The following is a 16,565-nucleotide window of genomic DNA, read 5'->3' as shown; positions in this document are numbered from 1 at the left end:
GCTGACTCTGACTTCTGGACACAATCCCTCCTGGCACCCAGGGAGGCTCCATTCTAAATCCGTCCTTGGAGCTGGTGGGATCCCCAGGTTCTAAGTAACAATTCCCATCTTCCCCCAGGTAGTCATGTTAATTTAACCTGGGGCTTGGAACTTGTGAGTGCAATTTGGGAACAGCACTCACTGGTGAGTACGTGACCAGACAGACTGAATGGAGCAGATGCAGACTTCCGCCCTGTCCAGGGATGGACAGGTGTCCTCCCGCTCCCTCGTGTCAGCTGGATAGCCAAGGACGGGCTCGGCCCAGATGATGTGCCCCTGTGGGGGCCTCACAACTCATCTCCATCCTGCTCTCATCTCCTTGCAAGGACAAACCAAGAGAGCAAAAAAGCTACAGGCTGGTGAGCGTGGCTCAAGACAAGGAAAACCTTCCCAGCACTGACATACACCCCTCAGAGCGGAGTGCGAGCCTCATGCAGTCATGAGCTCTGGGCCCCGAAGGCCACCCTGTGCTCTGTGCTGTACAGCCTGCTCCCAGAGGGGCGAGGCCTGGCTACCTGACTGCTGTGGCCCCTTCCAACTAAAGATGCCAAGACTGCTGTGTACGGAGGTTCCTTACACTGACATCTTGTAATCCCCTAAGTCTGGGGAACCAGGGGAATTGCAGATGTCAAGCTGCTGGAAGTCATTTAGACCAGAAAGTGTCCTCGGCGACCATGACCCACTGCTGAGTCCTGGCATGGAATCAGGATCAGTGTCCACCCCCAGAGTCTGGATGAGGGTAGAATGGGCAAGCGCAGCGGGAAAGGGGGCTGGGGAAGGTGGTCAGGAAGGAGGAGCCCCAACCTTGGCTCCTCTAGAGCCAAGTGCCTCTGTGCTGAGAGGCAGGCGAGCTCCTGGAGCCTGGACACACCCACTCTGTCCAGGCCCCTCTATCAGAACAGCAACAGCCTTCTTAGCTTTTGGATTGAACAGAAGAGGGGTCCAATGGACGCCCAAAGCCGTGCTGGCCACAGAGGCCCCACCTGCTCCTGTCCTCCGTCCAGGTGGATCGGCAGCCAGCCCTTTCCCTGAGGTGGCTGGCAGGATGGTGTGGCAGAAGTGGACCAGCCCCCAACCACCAACCTGTCTGGGGGAACAGACTCCCCAGACCGCAGCTGAGGACAATGGCGCTCATGCTCAGCAGGGTGTCCGTCGGTTAGAAGATGCTGTGGAGGGGGTGTCTTTTCACGCCCTGGTGGCCAGAGACCCAGGGGCAGAGAGTGGCTGCTGCCACAGCCCGCTGGCTTTTATGGTTACGCCGCATAGCACACTCACGAGAATGCAGAGCCGCGCTGCTCCCGTACCCTGCAGGGCACAGCCCAACCCAGGCTTTTGGGAGCCCCCCCGCACGCCTGTGGGTCAGTGGGCACCCAGCATGGTTGTATGAGAGAGAAGCTGGTCCTAGAATCAACAATCCTGGCTCTAGCCCCAGCTCCATCCACACTATGTGACCTCGAAAAAATCATCTTTTTTTGGTGCTAAATTTCCCCAGCAGTAAAAGGCAAGCTGAGTATCTGCCCCTCCTTGTCCTTTGGAAAGGTGGGAGGCCCAGACAGGCCTGAGTCAATGGAAACCACAACCACTTTCCAGCTACGGCTGGGGGCTCTGCACGGCCTCTCGCGAAAGGAGAGGGAAGGGACGAGAGGAGAAAGCGCAGAGACTCGAGCTGTTTCTCAGACTCACCGATCCATCTCATCAGAGAGGTCAGGATCTGCAGGTACTTGGTCTTCTGGACGTCAAAGAAGGTGAATGGTCCGAGGAGGAGAGTGAAGATTGCCTGGGGGATGGAAACAAGAGTAAGGGGGATGCAGGCTGCACCCGCAGACCGTCTGCACGGGGAAGACGCTGCTAAGGCCGGGCCTGACTGGGCACACCTGGACTGGCAGAGGCTCCCTGGGGTCACCTTGGGTAAGTGCCAGCGCCAGGGGTGGAACAAGAGCTCCAGAGGCATGCTTCCCTGCTGCTGCTCACATGGACTGTGCCGACAATGCTGTGCCTCCTCGGCAAGGCCCAGGTGTTGTTCCAGTGATGGAACATCCTGCTCTCTTCAGCAAACACAGATTGATGATCCACAACGTGCCCACCCTCGAACTGCCCATGAGCATGGGCTAGAGACGGAATGGCAAGAAGGATCCAAAAGAAGCACCAGCCACGTCTCTGGCTCTCGGTTTACTGGGAAGAAAGGACACAGTGGGGAGGGGCCCCAGGAGCCCTGACGAAGCCTCACAGGAGAGGACACTTCTTCTGAAGCGCTTGGAGAGGAGTGATCGGGATGTGCATGGGCCACGTTTTTGGCTTCGAGAGGAGAAGCCTGGAGAACGAGAGCCCCTGGCTTTCAGGGCAGGCCCCTTGGAAGTACCCAGGATGATCAAAGAAGGGAGGTGCATCTAGGAAAACCAGGGCAAAGAAGTCCTGGGCTGAGAACGGGACCCAGGCAGAGAAGGGGGTGCTGATCGGCACGGATCCTCTCGTTTCTCTTTGCAGAACAGGCGAAAGTGTTGACTTAAAAAATGAAAGTCAAACTCTGTCTCAGAAAACTGGTCTGTGGGAAATGGGAACCTTCTTTGCAAAGGAAAATGGGGGTAAACGTGACAGAGCAGAAACTGGGGTGTGGGGAAGGTTAGGATTTCCATGCCAAATTGGTTGCTCAGGGAGTAGAGGAATTAAGAGCTGCTCATTGCAGTTAAGATGATGGTACCATTTCCAATCTGCCACTCGGAAGCAGTGTGAGGCATCAGACCTTATTAACATTTACACAGTGCCATTTTATCACGTTAATGCTAATGACGCTCACCAGAGATGCGGCAGGCGGCTCGGAACCCTGAATGAATGTGGGGAAAGGGCCCACTCAGGGAGTCGGGCTCTGGCCTGTCATCCGGGTGAATCCATCACAGCTGCTCAGCCCTAGGCCAGCCCCTGTGGCTGGCAGGCGGGAACCCCGTAGAAGGGGAACTGAGCCCGCCCTGCACCGCCCCCAGCAACCTCTGGCCATAAGGAGGGCAGGATGTGGGAGAAGCTGTGACCCCTTATCCAAGTCCATTATCACTGAGAGGATGAGTGACACGGAGGAGTGAAGTGCCGCTTAAGGGAAGGCTCTAATTAGCTGGGCTGGAGAAGGCGACCTGGCAGTCACCAGGCGCGAAGGACTTTGGAAAGAAGAGCTTTCTGCTGGGGGCCTCAGAACTGGCCCTGCTTCCACTCAGAAGAGGGGAAAGAAGTCTTTCTATTAGGCTTGGGGAGCGGGGTGGGGCAGGGCAAGGCAGAGGAAAGGGCTCTCCTTGCAAAAGCAATGGAGAGCCTCCGCTGTCCCCTCAGCCCAGGGAGAGGAGCTGGGGACACGGTAACGCATGCAGAACGTTAACTCTGGCAGAGCAGGTCGGTGCGCAGCACCATCAGTAAGTCATTTAGGAAAATTACCACTTCAGGGAAACTTTCCACTGATGAATTTCTCTTTTGAAGGATGAAGAGGGAGATGTCAGGTAGAAGAACGCATAAACACAGAGCCACCTGCCACAAATGTTTCCAAGTAACTGTGGTCTGCCGGAAACCGGACTCCTGGTGTGCCCGGGTGTTTGGACAGTTCGCCTCTGACTTCCCACTGAAATCACGGTCCTCCAGCTGTGGGGGCTGGAGATCTTGGGGGTGGCTTACGTGGGAGGTCAAGTCTCATCTCAGAAACCTAAAGACTGGTTTTTAGAAGGTTCTACACCATAAAAATAGAGGGGCAGCAGAACCACCCCCAAAGGCAGGCAGAGAATGCTCCTGCAGGCTGCCTGGGTCCTGTCCTCCAGGGGCCCTGTCCATGTCTGTCCTTGTCCTCGGCAGATGCTTGTCAAGATCCTAGGACACAAAAGGTCTCATTCTGTAAAACCCTGTATGAATGAATCCCAGCCCGCTGAGAGCATCCCTCTATTTAATCAGACGCACCTCTGAAAGGTATTGTAAGTGGTATATGTGAGGTGCCACTTGAGTGACCAGGAATATGAATCTAGAGGAGTCGAAATGAAGGTTCACACCTGCTTAGTGTTCTCAGACCCAGTCCTGAGGACAGCAGGTCTGTCCTCAGCATGGGAACTAGCAGTGAAGGACTCTTATGGAAGATCTGGCCAATGGCTGCAACGTCCATAGATGGATGATGGTTGGAATGTGGCTTCTTTTTCTTTTAATGCTCAGGAGTACAGACCGACCATAACACTTGGGAAGGCTCAGGGCCCACTTAGTCACAGCAAACATGCACAGACTGCCAAACAGCAGCCCTTCCATGGGCCTGCGAGCTCACGCATCAGAGAGCACCCAGATGAAGACACAGACTGCGAGCTGGGGCTAATTAAGGAACAGGTGTCCTCTGCAAATTACTTAGAGCCAGAATTCAGCAACTGCAGGAGCAGGCATCTGGAGTGACAAAGGATGAGGACAGAGGCAGTGGCACACGCTGCCACGCCACGGTGTGGCCGCTGAGGTCTTGCGGAGGGAGGGGGGCGGGAGAAGGCATAGCCCCTGTCTCCAGATGGTCTAGCTGGGGCAGTGTCCATCTCTGAATGCACAACAGCCAAGCGTGGTACTTCGTGTTTTCTTTCCTTTTTGAAAAAGGAGACATAAAAAGCCAAAGAGACAGCCTACTCTCTTGGGTCTTCCAGTCTAGCCCATATGACATTATAAATTAGCTGGCTCCCGAGCAATTTTCCAACCCCCAAATGCCATTGATCAGTTCAAACTCAGTCTCTGCTCAAGGACTCTTGTAGCCCAACTCATTACAGGAGGCAGAGACACGAGTCGCTGCAGCCAAGCACATTTCTAAAAAAAAAAAAAAAAAAAAAGAAAAAAGAAAAGAAAAGAAAAAAGAAAACTCTGATTTCTAATAAAATCTTCAAACTGGTCATGGGAAATAAAGTCCGGATGGACCCAGGAGGGTACAAATGGGTCCGTTCAGATCCTCTTTCTTTTTGGGTTAGTGAGTTTAGATGACACCAGAGGTCCCACAGCAGCCTTGCTGAAGTCTTGATGGAGACAAGGAGGCTCACATTCCCAGGGCAATGCAGGCAATGCTCAGCCACAGCTCTTTCAGAACATTCTGGAATCTACAGCTCAACAGGGCTGCCTGTCCTCCTGTGTCCCTTACATGCACTGCCCACCTCCAGTTGCCCAGGCTCCAGAGTTCCAACAATTTCTGACTCCTTCCTTGCTTTCTACATTAGGTTCCTGGGGCTGCTATTACAGATGACCACAAACTGGGGGACTTCAAACCACAGATACGTGTTCTCTCCCAGGCCAGAGGTGCCCTCTTGCAAGGCAAGGCTCCCAATAGCACCCCCCACAGGACAGAGCCCAGCTCTAAATACGCATTAAAGATGGGGCTGACAGGGAGGAGCCGTTTCTCCAGATGCCACCAGAAATGAGATTTAAGCACAAAGCAGGGAGTAAAGAGAGCACCTAATCTCAACCCCAGCCTTCTGTCCCCTGGACAGAATCAGTGACTCAAAGATGTAGGGAAGGGACCCTGCAGCCTCACGGGGACCTGTTGTGGGCTGTGCCTGGAGATTCCCTGGACAGGACGTGGCTTTGCTGAGGACCCGGAAGTACAGACACTTGTGCCTGATTGAGCAGCCTGGCATCTGGGTACCAAAGGCTCAGTCACTAACCGGAGCCTCCACTTTCCTCTTGGAGTTGTTTGGAACAGACTGAAGAGTCAGCTGCCCAGCTACGGAATGGGAGAAACAAATGCTGTGCTACTTCTGAGAATGGATCTTTACATCAAGAACGCTCAACTCACGCCTGCTGAGGCTGAGCCGTGTCCACCATCTGCCTCCCTCCTCTCCAGTTCTAACCCTACAGCACACGACACTTACAGAAGAAGGGCTCCGACTCAGCCTGCTTCTGTGTCATATACAAAAGCAGCGCAGGACTGGGCAACGTGTTATGCCCTTTGTTTAACTGCACCACACAGGAGCGTGTGAGCGAGGGTGTCAACATCAGAGCACAGAAGCAAAGCGGGTAGACACTTACCTCCCCATCCCCAAATTTCTCTGCCTATTTAGCTGGTCAGAGAAACAAAATGAAATTTTAAACTTGGTGCCAATCTCAAATTAAACACCCTGTTTAACACGCTGTACCATCTCTGGGTCCTACCCTCTGCCTGCAGATCTGTCAGAGCCAATCCCAAGGCCGCATCTTCCCAGCCACTGGTCCTTTGATCGGCCCTGCCCTGTGCTATCAAAGCTGCCCTGTGATAACACTGCTACCCAAGCTGCAGCCCCTCCACACTCTGCCAAGTGCTAACACACACGGTTTCATTTCATGCTCATGACCCCCTGCAAGGTCACTGGTGCAGGTGACGATGCCCTCATCTTACTGATGAGGAAACTGTGGGGGCTGGAGAGGTTCAGTGGCACAGCCAGAAAGCGCCAGAGGGAGAAGGGAAGGTCCCCCTCTCTGGCACCCCGTTCCCACATTTTCAACCTCATGCCTTCACCCTCCTGCTGGCAAAGAATCTTCCCCTGTGACCTTCCTCACTCCTACCCGCTTCTGAGCCCTGTTCAAGTGCCAATCTCCTCTGCAAGCTATTTTAATCGTCCCTGGGGGCTCTTGACTGAATTACCAACACACAGTTGATACCACCTGACTTCATTCTGGTGGGCTCTGAACTGCTGCTTTCTCTTGGGTTGATTTGTGTCCCCAGCAGAGTGTAAGCCCTTTGAGGGCAAGGACTGCATTCTTGTTTGTCGCAGCACCTAGGAAGGCTCTCAAACATGGGATACTCACAAAAACTTTGTAAAATGTACTGCATTTGGTAGGGGGAGTGCCTGGTAGAGTGGGTGAAGAGGCAGCCCCAGTCTTGCCAACCTGCCTTGTACACGTTTTCCATGCCTCCTGCGGGGGGCAGTGCCTGACCCAGCAAAGCCAGCAGCACGTGTGCAAGAGTCATCTGCTCCGCCTGAAAAAGGCACACAGCCAGGGAATAACTCTTCCCAACACAGCTGAGGAATCGACATGTTAGGATTTTAGGAAACACACACCAAACCAAAACAGCATGGCTCTGAGTTTACCCACTGGCTTCAAGGAGAATGATATCCATCCCTCCATGAAGGAGAGAGTGCACCCGAGAAGAGCCTGGGGTGCCCAGCTCCCCACCATCACCAGCATCTCCAATATCTCCACAGGAAGGTGGTCTGGGGTATCTGGCTTCCCACGATCACCAGCATCTCCAAGATCCCCACAGGAAGGGGATCAGACCCCGGTGAACTGTGACCACTCTTGGTCTGCTTGGCTCCCAGAGGGGTGGTGTCTTAGAAGACATTTTCACCTAAAGTGAAGAAGCTCAAGTTCTTCAAAGGAGTGATCCTTTCCAGCCCTGCTTTCTGGAGACAGTGGAGTCAGTGTCCCTAATAGTCACCCACTGCCACCCACCAAAATGCTTACAAGACAAAACTAACACCCCAAGTGCTGCTGGTCATCATCTTCCCTCTGGCTGGAAGGAGATGGAGTGGGCTGCAGATTCCAACTGGAACTTAGACTTTGATGAAATTCAACAATACTCACAGTTCCATCTCAGTTCCCTCAAAAAAGGGGAAAGAAGACAGAGGGGCTGCTTCCCTGGTAGAAAGGGGAGACAGGAGGCCGGGCATGGTAGCTCACACCTGTAATCCCAGCACTTTGGGAGGCCAAGGCGGGCAGATCACCTGAGGTCAGGAGTTCAAGACCAGCCTGGCCAACATGGCCAAACCCCGTCTCTACTAAAAATACAAAAATGAGGCAGGCGTGGTGGTGTGCACCTGTAATCCCAGCTACTCAGGAGGTTGAGGCAGGAGAATGGCTTGAACACAGGAGGCAGAGGTGGTAGTGAGGTTGTGGTAAGCTGAGATTGCGCCATTGCATTCCAGCCTGGGTGACCGAGCGAGATCCTGTCTCAACAAAACAAAACAAAACAAAACAAAACACCCACAAGAAAAGGGAGACAGGAGAAGGAGGGGCTGAAGAGGGCTGCAACAAAGGACAAATGTCCTAAGAACTTTCTGAGCAACGCCACACCAAAACTAACCCATGGGACAGAGAGTGATGCGCAGTTGCCCTCGGCACCAAGTGACAGAGAAAGCACCTGGAAGGGCAGCCGTCAGCCGACTGCTGATTCCCAGGAGAGGGCCCCTCCCAGCCCTGCCTCCTGAGTGAGACTTGAAAAGTGGGCAGTGTCCCATGGAGACAAATGCCAGTGGCCGAAGCAGCCAGCAGTGACCAGGGAAGCACGCAGGCGATGCTTTTGTTCTCATCCTGGAGCAGCAAGGCGGCTTGGAACCGAAGTGGGGCGGGGCAGGGGAGTGACACTGTGACCCGCTGGCTTCCATGAACACTAGTGAGGCAGTGGACTAGTTGGTTACTATGTGGGCAGTTCTCTAAATGTGTGCTTATTTCTTTCCCTCTAAAAATATGAGGCTTTTTTGGTTTTGGCTTCCACGGTGTAGTGAGATGGAGTTTCTAGAGCCAAGAATTCGGGCACCAGCAGCTTTCTCTCCACTCCAGCTGTCAGCTCCCAGAGTTTCAACATGGGAGGCCAGCAGGTCCACCCTGAGCCTTCTCACTCCAGGGCTGGGGGCTGACGGGGATTTCTGTTAAGGTAGCAGGGGTGACAGAGGCACTTCTCACACAGCAGCAAGCCTTGAAAGGTTGAAAAGGGCTACGCTAAACGCACAGGGACCTGTGGGGGCTGACCACGGAGCATTCGGGCTTGGAGTGAGGAGGGCACAGGGGGGCTCATCTGGGCGGAGGTGGAGCACACAAACCGCACAGCCGAGCTCCCTAATCCTGGAGGTTATTTCAAGCGATAGAAGAAAGGATCCCCCAGACTCCAGGGCTGCTCTTGGTGGGTACAAGGGGTTAAGAGTTAATTGGGGTTAATGGTAACTCAGCATGAACCCATCCCTAAATGGGAAGTGAACTTTCAACACGTCCTTGAAGTGTAGTGAAGAAATGTTCAAGGATTCTATTTTTATTTCTCAAGTGGCTGTGAACGTTTTGGTTTGGAAGTTTTTATTTTCTCAACTTGAATTACAGTATCTGGGGATTTACCCACAGGAAGGTGAGTTCTGAGGCAGTGTGGGTCAGCGGAAGGACCACAGGCTTCAGGGTCATGTGGCTAGGGTGGGATTTGCGTCCTGATGTCCCTGCTACCTGTGAGACCCTTCAAGTTCCTGAACCCCTCAAAGCATGAAGCGTGTGCACAGAAGACATTCAACAGACATGAGCGCAGCTTCCTGACCCCCTGTGTCAGCACACACCAGATCATCACTCCCGTCCAAACACCTCGGTGGGGAACGCAGCACTCCTGAAGCCAAGCAAGGAGCTCCATCCAAAGAACGTAAGAATGTTGTCAATACTATTCTTCGTTGTTTTTTTTTGTTTGTTTGTTTTTGAGGCACTGTCACACAGGCTGGAGTGCAGTGGTGCGATCATAGCTCATTGCAGCCCTGAACTCCTTGGCTCAAGCGATCTGCCCGCCTAAGCCTCCCGAGTAGCTAGGACTACAGATGCATGCCACCACATCCTGCTAATTTTTTTTTTTTTTTTTCAGAGATGGGGGTCTCATTAAATTGCCCAGGCTCGTCTCCAACTGCTGGCCTCAAGTAATCATCTTGCCTCGACGTCCCAAAATGCTAGGATTACAGACGTGAGCCACCATGCCTAGCCCCAATACTATTCTTTTCCTTTTTCTTTTTTTGAGGTAGTCTCACTCTGCCGCCCAGGCTGAAGCGCAGTGGTGTGATCTTGGCTCGCAGCAACCTCCACCTCCCAGGCTCAAGCGATTGTCCTGCCTCAGCCACGTGTGCCACCACGCTTTGCTAATTTTTGTATTTTTAGTAGAGACAAGATTTCACCCATGTTGGCCAGGCTAGCCATGAACTCCTGACCTCAAGTGATCTGCCTGCCTCGGCCTCCCAAAATGCTGGGATTACAGGCCTGAGCCACCATGCCTGGCCCCCGATACTATTCTACTATTCTTATTTGACTTCCATGAGGTCCACCCAAGTTCAACTATGGTCCAAATGCGTTTTTTTGTTTGTTCGTTTGTTTTTTGAGACAAGGTCTCGCTCTGTTGCCCAAGCTGGAGTGCAGTGGCGTGATCATGACTCACTGTAGCCTTGACCTCCTAGGCTCAAGCAATCCTCCCACCTCAGCCTTTTGAATAGCTGAGACTACAGGCATGTGCCACCAGGCCTGGCTAATTTTTGTATTTTTTGTAGAGACAGGGTCTCACCATGTTTCCCAGGCTGGTTTCAAACTCCTGAGCTCAAGCAATCTGCCTTCCTTGGCCTCCCAAAGTGCTAGGATTCCAGGCTTAAGCCATGGTGCCCGGCCCTAGTACTATTCTCATTTGATTTCCATGACCTCCGCCCAAGTTCAACTACAGTACAAATGCTCATTACGACAGTCCAAGTTCTTCCAACCAAACACAGGATCATTCACCGTGCAGAAGATGTCTGCCAGAGAAAGAGAGCAGGAGCCGTGTCAGAAACCATGTCGCCAGCCTGTGTGTACCAAATCCCACGAACCACTGTCACGGCTTATTTGCCAAAACTCTGTGACGAGAGGCACCATGCCATCTAGAGGAGGTCATCCGAATTCTGCAGATGACTGCACTTTCACAAGGAACTATATAAGGATGAGCTTCCTAAAATGTTCTCAACAGGGCAGGGGGTGAGCAGCGCCCCTCCTGAAGACCAGCCCAAGAATGGGCTGATCCAGAGCCTGGGAGGGGATGGGATTTGTGCTAGGACAGGCTGTTGGGTTCTAGACACCAACCCAAGCATGACAGACAGTGCCAATCTTTCCCCCGCTAGTTCTCAGATACTGTGTACCTGATGCAGAGTAAGTAATGAGGACAGGCGGAGGCCGGCTGCCTCCCTCAGCGCACGTCCCTCTCTGCAGCAGTGATTAGTGTCAGCCCAACATCTGCCATAAGGCACTGTTTGAACAAGTTACCATGGTCCCTTGTCCCTGGCTCCCCCTGATCTTCCCACACCCTTCAACTAGAAGGTCCTTGGGATATGCCTGCTGAATAGACTCCAAGTTTGAAAGATTCAGGTGATGACTGAAGATAGAATTGATGGCTGATGCCCAGATGACTTGGAAGAAGTAGGTGCCCCTTGTGCATTAGAGGTCAGCTCTATGCATCTTGTCATTGGGTCACCACCTTCTTCAGTAGAAAACCATGGCTGCTCACGCCAAGCTGGTAGCCTCATTCTGAATGAGTGAGTGGAGAGACGGAAGATCTATAGCTCTTCCCAAAGGTGGGAGGACACTGAGCCTCCAGGCAGAGTCAATCATGAGCCAAAAATGAAGGTCCCAGCAGGGTGTTCTAAAGCGGCCACCAAGCTACAAAGCAGAGAAAAGAAACCAAATCCACGCAGCAGGAGCTCAGCAACCAGGGGCTGCTCGGGAGGAAAGACCCGTCTCTCTGTCCGGCTAGCGCAGATAAGAATGAACTCTGGGCACCTTCTTGGTACAGGTACAGACTGGCCAACAGTGGGGCGCCTATGCTACCTCTGCTCAGATACTTGTGCAAATGTTATTTGACTCTGATGCTGCAGAGCCTGGAAGAATGATTTCAGGGAGAAATAAACCAGGGGAAAGGTGGATGGATGGTCTCTTTTATGCAATGTTCCCCCCTTGGACCTGGGGGGCCAGGGTTCTCAAGCAGCTCTGGTGCACCGCCTGCCCGAGCTGTTGCAGGTCCAGAACACCACCTCCCAGGATGCAATGTTAGCCTGTTTGTGGCTGGGAAGGAGGCAGCATGAAGGGGATGTGTGAGAGCTTCCCGCACAGAACTGAAGCAGCACCCGCTCTGGGAGCCTGGCCATCCCATGGCAGCTGTGACGCAGGCTGCATGGGATGAGAGCTCCTTGGACTCCCCTGTGCTGGCTCCGAGAAAGACAGGGAGAGCTGGACAGCACGGGACAGTCCAGAGCCACTGGGGCATCGCTCACGACTCCTGAGGAGCCTGGGGGAGTCTGCTCTGAGGCTCAGCCCTGTCAGCAAGGAGACAACCAGAGGCATCTGGAAGGCAGTTCTTGAATGTTTGACAGCTGAAAACCTTCCCAGGTCCCTTCCTCAAACCTCTGCTTCCCCCTTTTTAAGGCAAGTGGAAACAGAGCCAAGAAAAACCCACATCACTTCCTTTTCTGAACCACCTCCTCTGAACACTCCGTACCCCTACTTAAATGACATGCCGAATTTCTTAGTTAGAGACCTGAGGTTTGTAACCTATCTTTACTGGAGCTCTGGGAGGCAACAAAATGAGCATCTTCTCTCTAACCCCTTGATGGTAAAAAAGGAACATCAGGAAGCTTCCTATCAGGCGGAGTGTGGCTCATAGGGGCCCGTGTGTGGGAGGCATGTGGGGGAAGGCGCCACCCGGGAGGGAGACCACTGCCATGACCCACTAGGGGCTCCTGCCGCATTGGGTGGGCAGCCTGGCTGTGACTTGCCAGGAAACTGTGGCCGCTGCAGGAATGAGCCTGTGTCTGCCCAGAACACATGCTGTGGCCCCCAGGCAGCAGACTCCACCCAACTTTGGAACCAGGAGGAGTCCACACACCTGGTAATACCCTGCCTATTATCTCCAAGCTTCCAGCTGGGAGCTGGTATTAGGCTCACACTGAGGGGATGCTGGTGGCAAGAGCCCAGCCCCTGAACGTGATACCTTTCTCTACCTTCCCAAGCTCTCCAAGCTTCCCAAGACACTTGAGACTGATGTCTGTCATTCTAGAGAAGGCTCTGCCCCGGGGCAGGGAAGACTAGGCTCCGAACCAGCACGTGGACTGGCACTGCCAGGCATGACCAGAGTGCCCAGGCAGGATGGCATCTTCCAAGGCGAGCTCCTCCCTGCAGACACCTGTGCCTTGGTGACTGTTTCCACTTTAGAAAACTGAGGTTGAGAGGGATTCATTTGTCCCAAACCTCACACTACTTGGATGCAGCAGGGATTTGAACCAGGCTATCTTCAGTCAAAGCCTGGTCCCTCTTGAGAGCATTCAACTGCCTCCTTTGCTTACACCCTGATGGAAGGGCTGTCTCCTCTGCCATCTATTCTGTGGCTCCCTCAAGGCTGGCCTCAAGGCTGGCGCCTTCAGGGCAGGAGGACTGGGCTGGCCCAGTGGCCTTGCCTGGCCTGGCTGGTGCTTCCCTCACCCTCTCACTGGAGGACAAGTTGCCTGCCTGTGTGGGCTCTTTCTCAGCTGAAAAACCAGATGGTACCCGATGGTGGGCAGAGTTCCAAGTATTTGATGCCAGAGCTGCAACCTTTGTGGTTTGGGGGGGAGGGGAAGATAAATATTGTGGAAAACCCACACAGTCATTTGCCTAATGATTATGAGCCATCAGGGTTTATAGAGGACAGCCCGGCTCCTCACAAGCCTGACGGAAGGCCACGGAATCCAGCACCTGCACGTCCAGGTGAAAAGACCATGGGTTCTGACCTTGACCTAGGAGAGCTTCACAGATGTTACGTGAGGAGCTGGGGTGGGGCAGAGGGTGCATGTGCGCGAGGCTGTGGGACGTGAGGAACAGACCTGTCTCTGGAGCTGGCGCCTACTCTAATCTGTCACTGTCCAAATTTCAGATGCAAATTGGTGGTGGTAGAGAAAGAGATGGGTGGCGAGCCGTCTGTGACTTCATGGCAGTGGACGGATTCCAGCTGCTCCCTTCTACTTCTGCCCCCCAAAGATGGGGTGCCCTGGCCCTTGCGGAGGGGAAGCTTGTCCTGGCAGCGAGGACCAGAGGATGATCCGCCCGCTGGGAAAGGAGGGGCTGGCTGTGCATGGAGTCTGTCTCACCGGAGCAGCAGCCACTAGCTGTGGTGGGCTCTGGCCATCAGCAGGCCAAGGCCCAGGGGAGGGATGTGTGCCAATGCCCCACCACAGGCCCAGCAGTGGCGTCCACCTGTAAGCAGTTTCCCTTATTCCAACCTTCGGGGAGCAACCGCACTGTGACGGGCCACGCTGGCTCTAGACGGAAAGGTGAACGAAATGCAGCCCGTGCCCTAGAGGAGCTCACAATGAGGTCAAGGAATGGAATAATCATAAAAGCCCAAATAACGCCATGGTAAGGGGTGGGGGAAGAGGGGCCCTGAGCTCAGTGTGGACTAGGGGAACGCTTCTCTGACTCCAAAGCAAGGCACAGGCATGTGGTAGGCCAGAACGTGAAAGCACTCGATGTCTGGGGATGACACTGGTGGCGGGGTGGGGGGTGTCTGGGGGAGAGAGAAGGCTCCAGAATGAGACTGGGGCAGACCATGCCATGTGAGGGAGTTTAGACTTTGCTTTCTGGAGAGGAGCTTCTACAGGGTTTTAAGCAGGGAGACGGCAATCAGACTGACCTAGAATCAGGGTTGACACGGGAAACCTTCATGAGCCTGGGGCAGTTCTGCTGTGAGGGGCTGGGTCTGCACACCAGGGTGGGGGCTGTGACGGGCTGTCCCTTGTCATGGAGCCCTGGGGCCGGACACCCCTCCTAACATGATGAGGTTTTCAAAAGGGACTTTGATCCTTTGAACTAGGAGCATAGACAGGGATAGGCGGAGATCAGGGAAGTTCATTCCCGTCCTATTGGGACAGAGGAGTGAAAAGGCCATCCTAGGCCCTCCCAGGGAACCTGATGGGAGACAGAGCAAGGGATGCCCACTTTTCAGGGCAGGCTCTAGAGAAGCCTTTCTTCCTCATGGCAGGAGGAAAATGGGAACTGTGAGGAAAGACAGGGCTCTTCTAGAGGGTTTGGCAGTTCTGAAGAGCATGGTAACGTCTCTTCCGGGCTCTCCTCGGCCGAGTTAACAGATGCAAGGACCAAAACTTCTCTGGGCGCTACGGGTGTGGTTTACTGGCTATCATGTTTTAGCTTTTGAGATCTCTCGACAAAAACAGCTCTTTTAGTATTTATGCTGGACGTCAAGGAGGAGGGAGGGGATGGGTACACGGCGTTCTTCTCCCTGGCGGCTGTGCCTGGAGAGGCTGGGCCTGGGTTAGCCTGGGTCACAATATACCACTATCTTATACCAGTGAGAAGGCTGGGGCAATCCTTGCCTGGCCACATAACTGCTGGGGGCTGGGCTACCACTGCTGGGGCCAGGCTAGGGGTCAACTTGGTCCTCACAGGTCCTAAGAACAAGAGGGCGTGAGAGGAACAGGTGGGCTGTGCCGTGAGTGACAGAGGATGGGGGACCCTCCGGGCCATCAATCTAGCTCCTCAGCTCCCTTGGGAAAAAACACCCACACCTCCAACCACCTGATTCTGTCAGGAATTGAACTGCTCAGAACATTCAATGGTGGCGATGCATGTGCCCACGGGCCTTGGAACCCAAGGCCGCTTGCATCTCCAGTAACCAGCTGGCATCTGATGGCTTTTGGTGCCCAGAGGCTTGCTGTCAATCCCCCGCCCTGCCCTGGGAACAGGAGGAGGCAGTGCCGTCGCCCTCTGCTGCCCGGAGCTTGTGCGTCACTCAAGGAGAGGTGCCAGGTGATCGCTTGAGATGCTCTCGGCATCTTCCCTTCCTCGGTCCATGCTCTCGGTGCAGGAAGAGCAATGGCAGTGGGAACGCTCCAGCAGGAGCTGGAGGAAGCGAGGGAGGGAAGGAAGTCAGGTGCCCAGAACACGGGTGCCCTGCAGAGAGGGCTGCACAGGCCCAGCTGGCTCCACCCCTTCTCTGCTGACGTCTGGCCTCGAAATAGACCAGGAACTGAGTAACCTTGGAGGCGGGACGGAGGGGAGACGGCACATCAAGCTGGCTGATTAACAAGCTGTGTTGAAATGGATTTGAGAAGTGACATCAGCAAGCCCCCAGCTTCCTCCCTAGTCGGGGGTCAGAGTGAGACGTCCTCTCCGGGGAGCTGGCACACTGTGGGGTACAGAGCCCCCAACCAGCAGCTTCAGAGGAAGCTACAGGGGAAGCCTAGAGCATCACCCACTAGGGACATGGGAGGTACCCATCAGCCGCAGGTGACAAAGCAGCCCCGAGGCAGTGGGCGTGCAGAGCCCCTCTTCTCTCTAGCAGCGCCTTAGGTGTGGACTCCAGGATGTGGCAGCACCAGGCCAGAGACCTGTGGATGGCCCAGCCCCTCTCCTTTCCCTGCAAGAGGCTGGCACGGGAAGACCCTGACAGCTGTCTCCACCAGTGCTGTGGGAAGCAGTTCTTGAAGGAAGACCAGAGTGGGCCTCTCCCTGGGAAACCTTTTATCACTTCGAGAGGTCTGCACCAGCAGGATTTCTCAAAGGGAAGAGCACACAGAATTCTCCTCAGAACTGGTTGGAAATGCAGATTCCTGGGCCCCATGGCCTTCGAATATGCTGCATCAGGCCTGGCGCAGGACCCAAGGATCTCCATTTTTATTAAGAGCCCAAAGGCATTCTTGCGCCAGTGGTCGGGCAACCAGATCTTGAGAAACACTTTCCCGATCCAGGGGAAGGGGACCAGCTGGGAAGTGTTCCCAGAGACCGTTCACCTGCCTCTCAGGTGAAGCACAGCCTCCCTGCAGAAGTGTGGGAGAAGG

General features: G+C 54.2%; 1 protein-coding gene and 1 long non-coding RNA gene across 15 annotated transcripts in view; one reads left to right on the top strand and one right to left on the bottom strand.

Moving 5' to 3' along the window:
• Positions 1 to 16,565, bottom strand: part of TMEM104 (transmembrane protein 104) — a 78,829-nt gene that overhangs the window by 32,317 nt on the left and 29,947 nt on the right. For 12 of the 14 annotated variants that reach the window (XR_012426114.1, XM_074020354.1, XM_074020353.1 and 9 more), the window contains exon 9: positions 1,723 to 1,816. The exons of the other annotated variants lie outside the window; for them this stretch is intronic. Coding sequence is in view for 11 of the 12 variants with exons in the window: in XM_074020354.1 (XP_073876455.1) it covers positions 1,723 to 1,816 (94 nt within the window). In the remaining variant the exon portion in view is untranslated. The remainder of the gene's footprint in view (positions 1 to 1,722; positions 1,817 to 16,565) is intronic. 14 annotated transcript variants of the gene reach the window in all.
• Positions 9,078 to 13,373, top strand: LOC141408855 (uncharacterized). The gene is made up of 2 exons (XR_012426121.1): positions 9,078 to 9,385; positions 9,599 to 13,373. It is a non-coding gene; the product is annotated as an uncharacterized lncRNA (long non-coding RNA).

This window comes from Macaca fascicularis, chromosome 16 (genome assembly GCF_037993035.2).
Source record: "Macaca fascicularis isolate 582-1 chromosome 16, T2T-MFA8v1.1".
NCBI classification, from domain to species: domain Eukaryota; kingdom Metazoa; phylum Chordata; class Mammalia; order Primates; family Cercopithecidae; genus Macaca; species Macaca fascicularis.
This window is presented reverse-complemented; position numbering and strand designations above follow the sequence as displayed.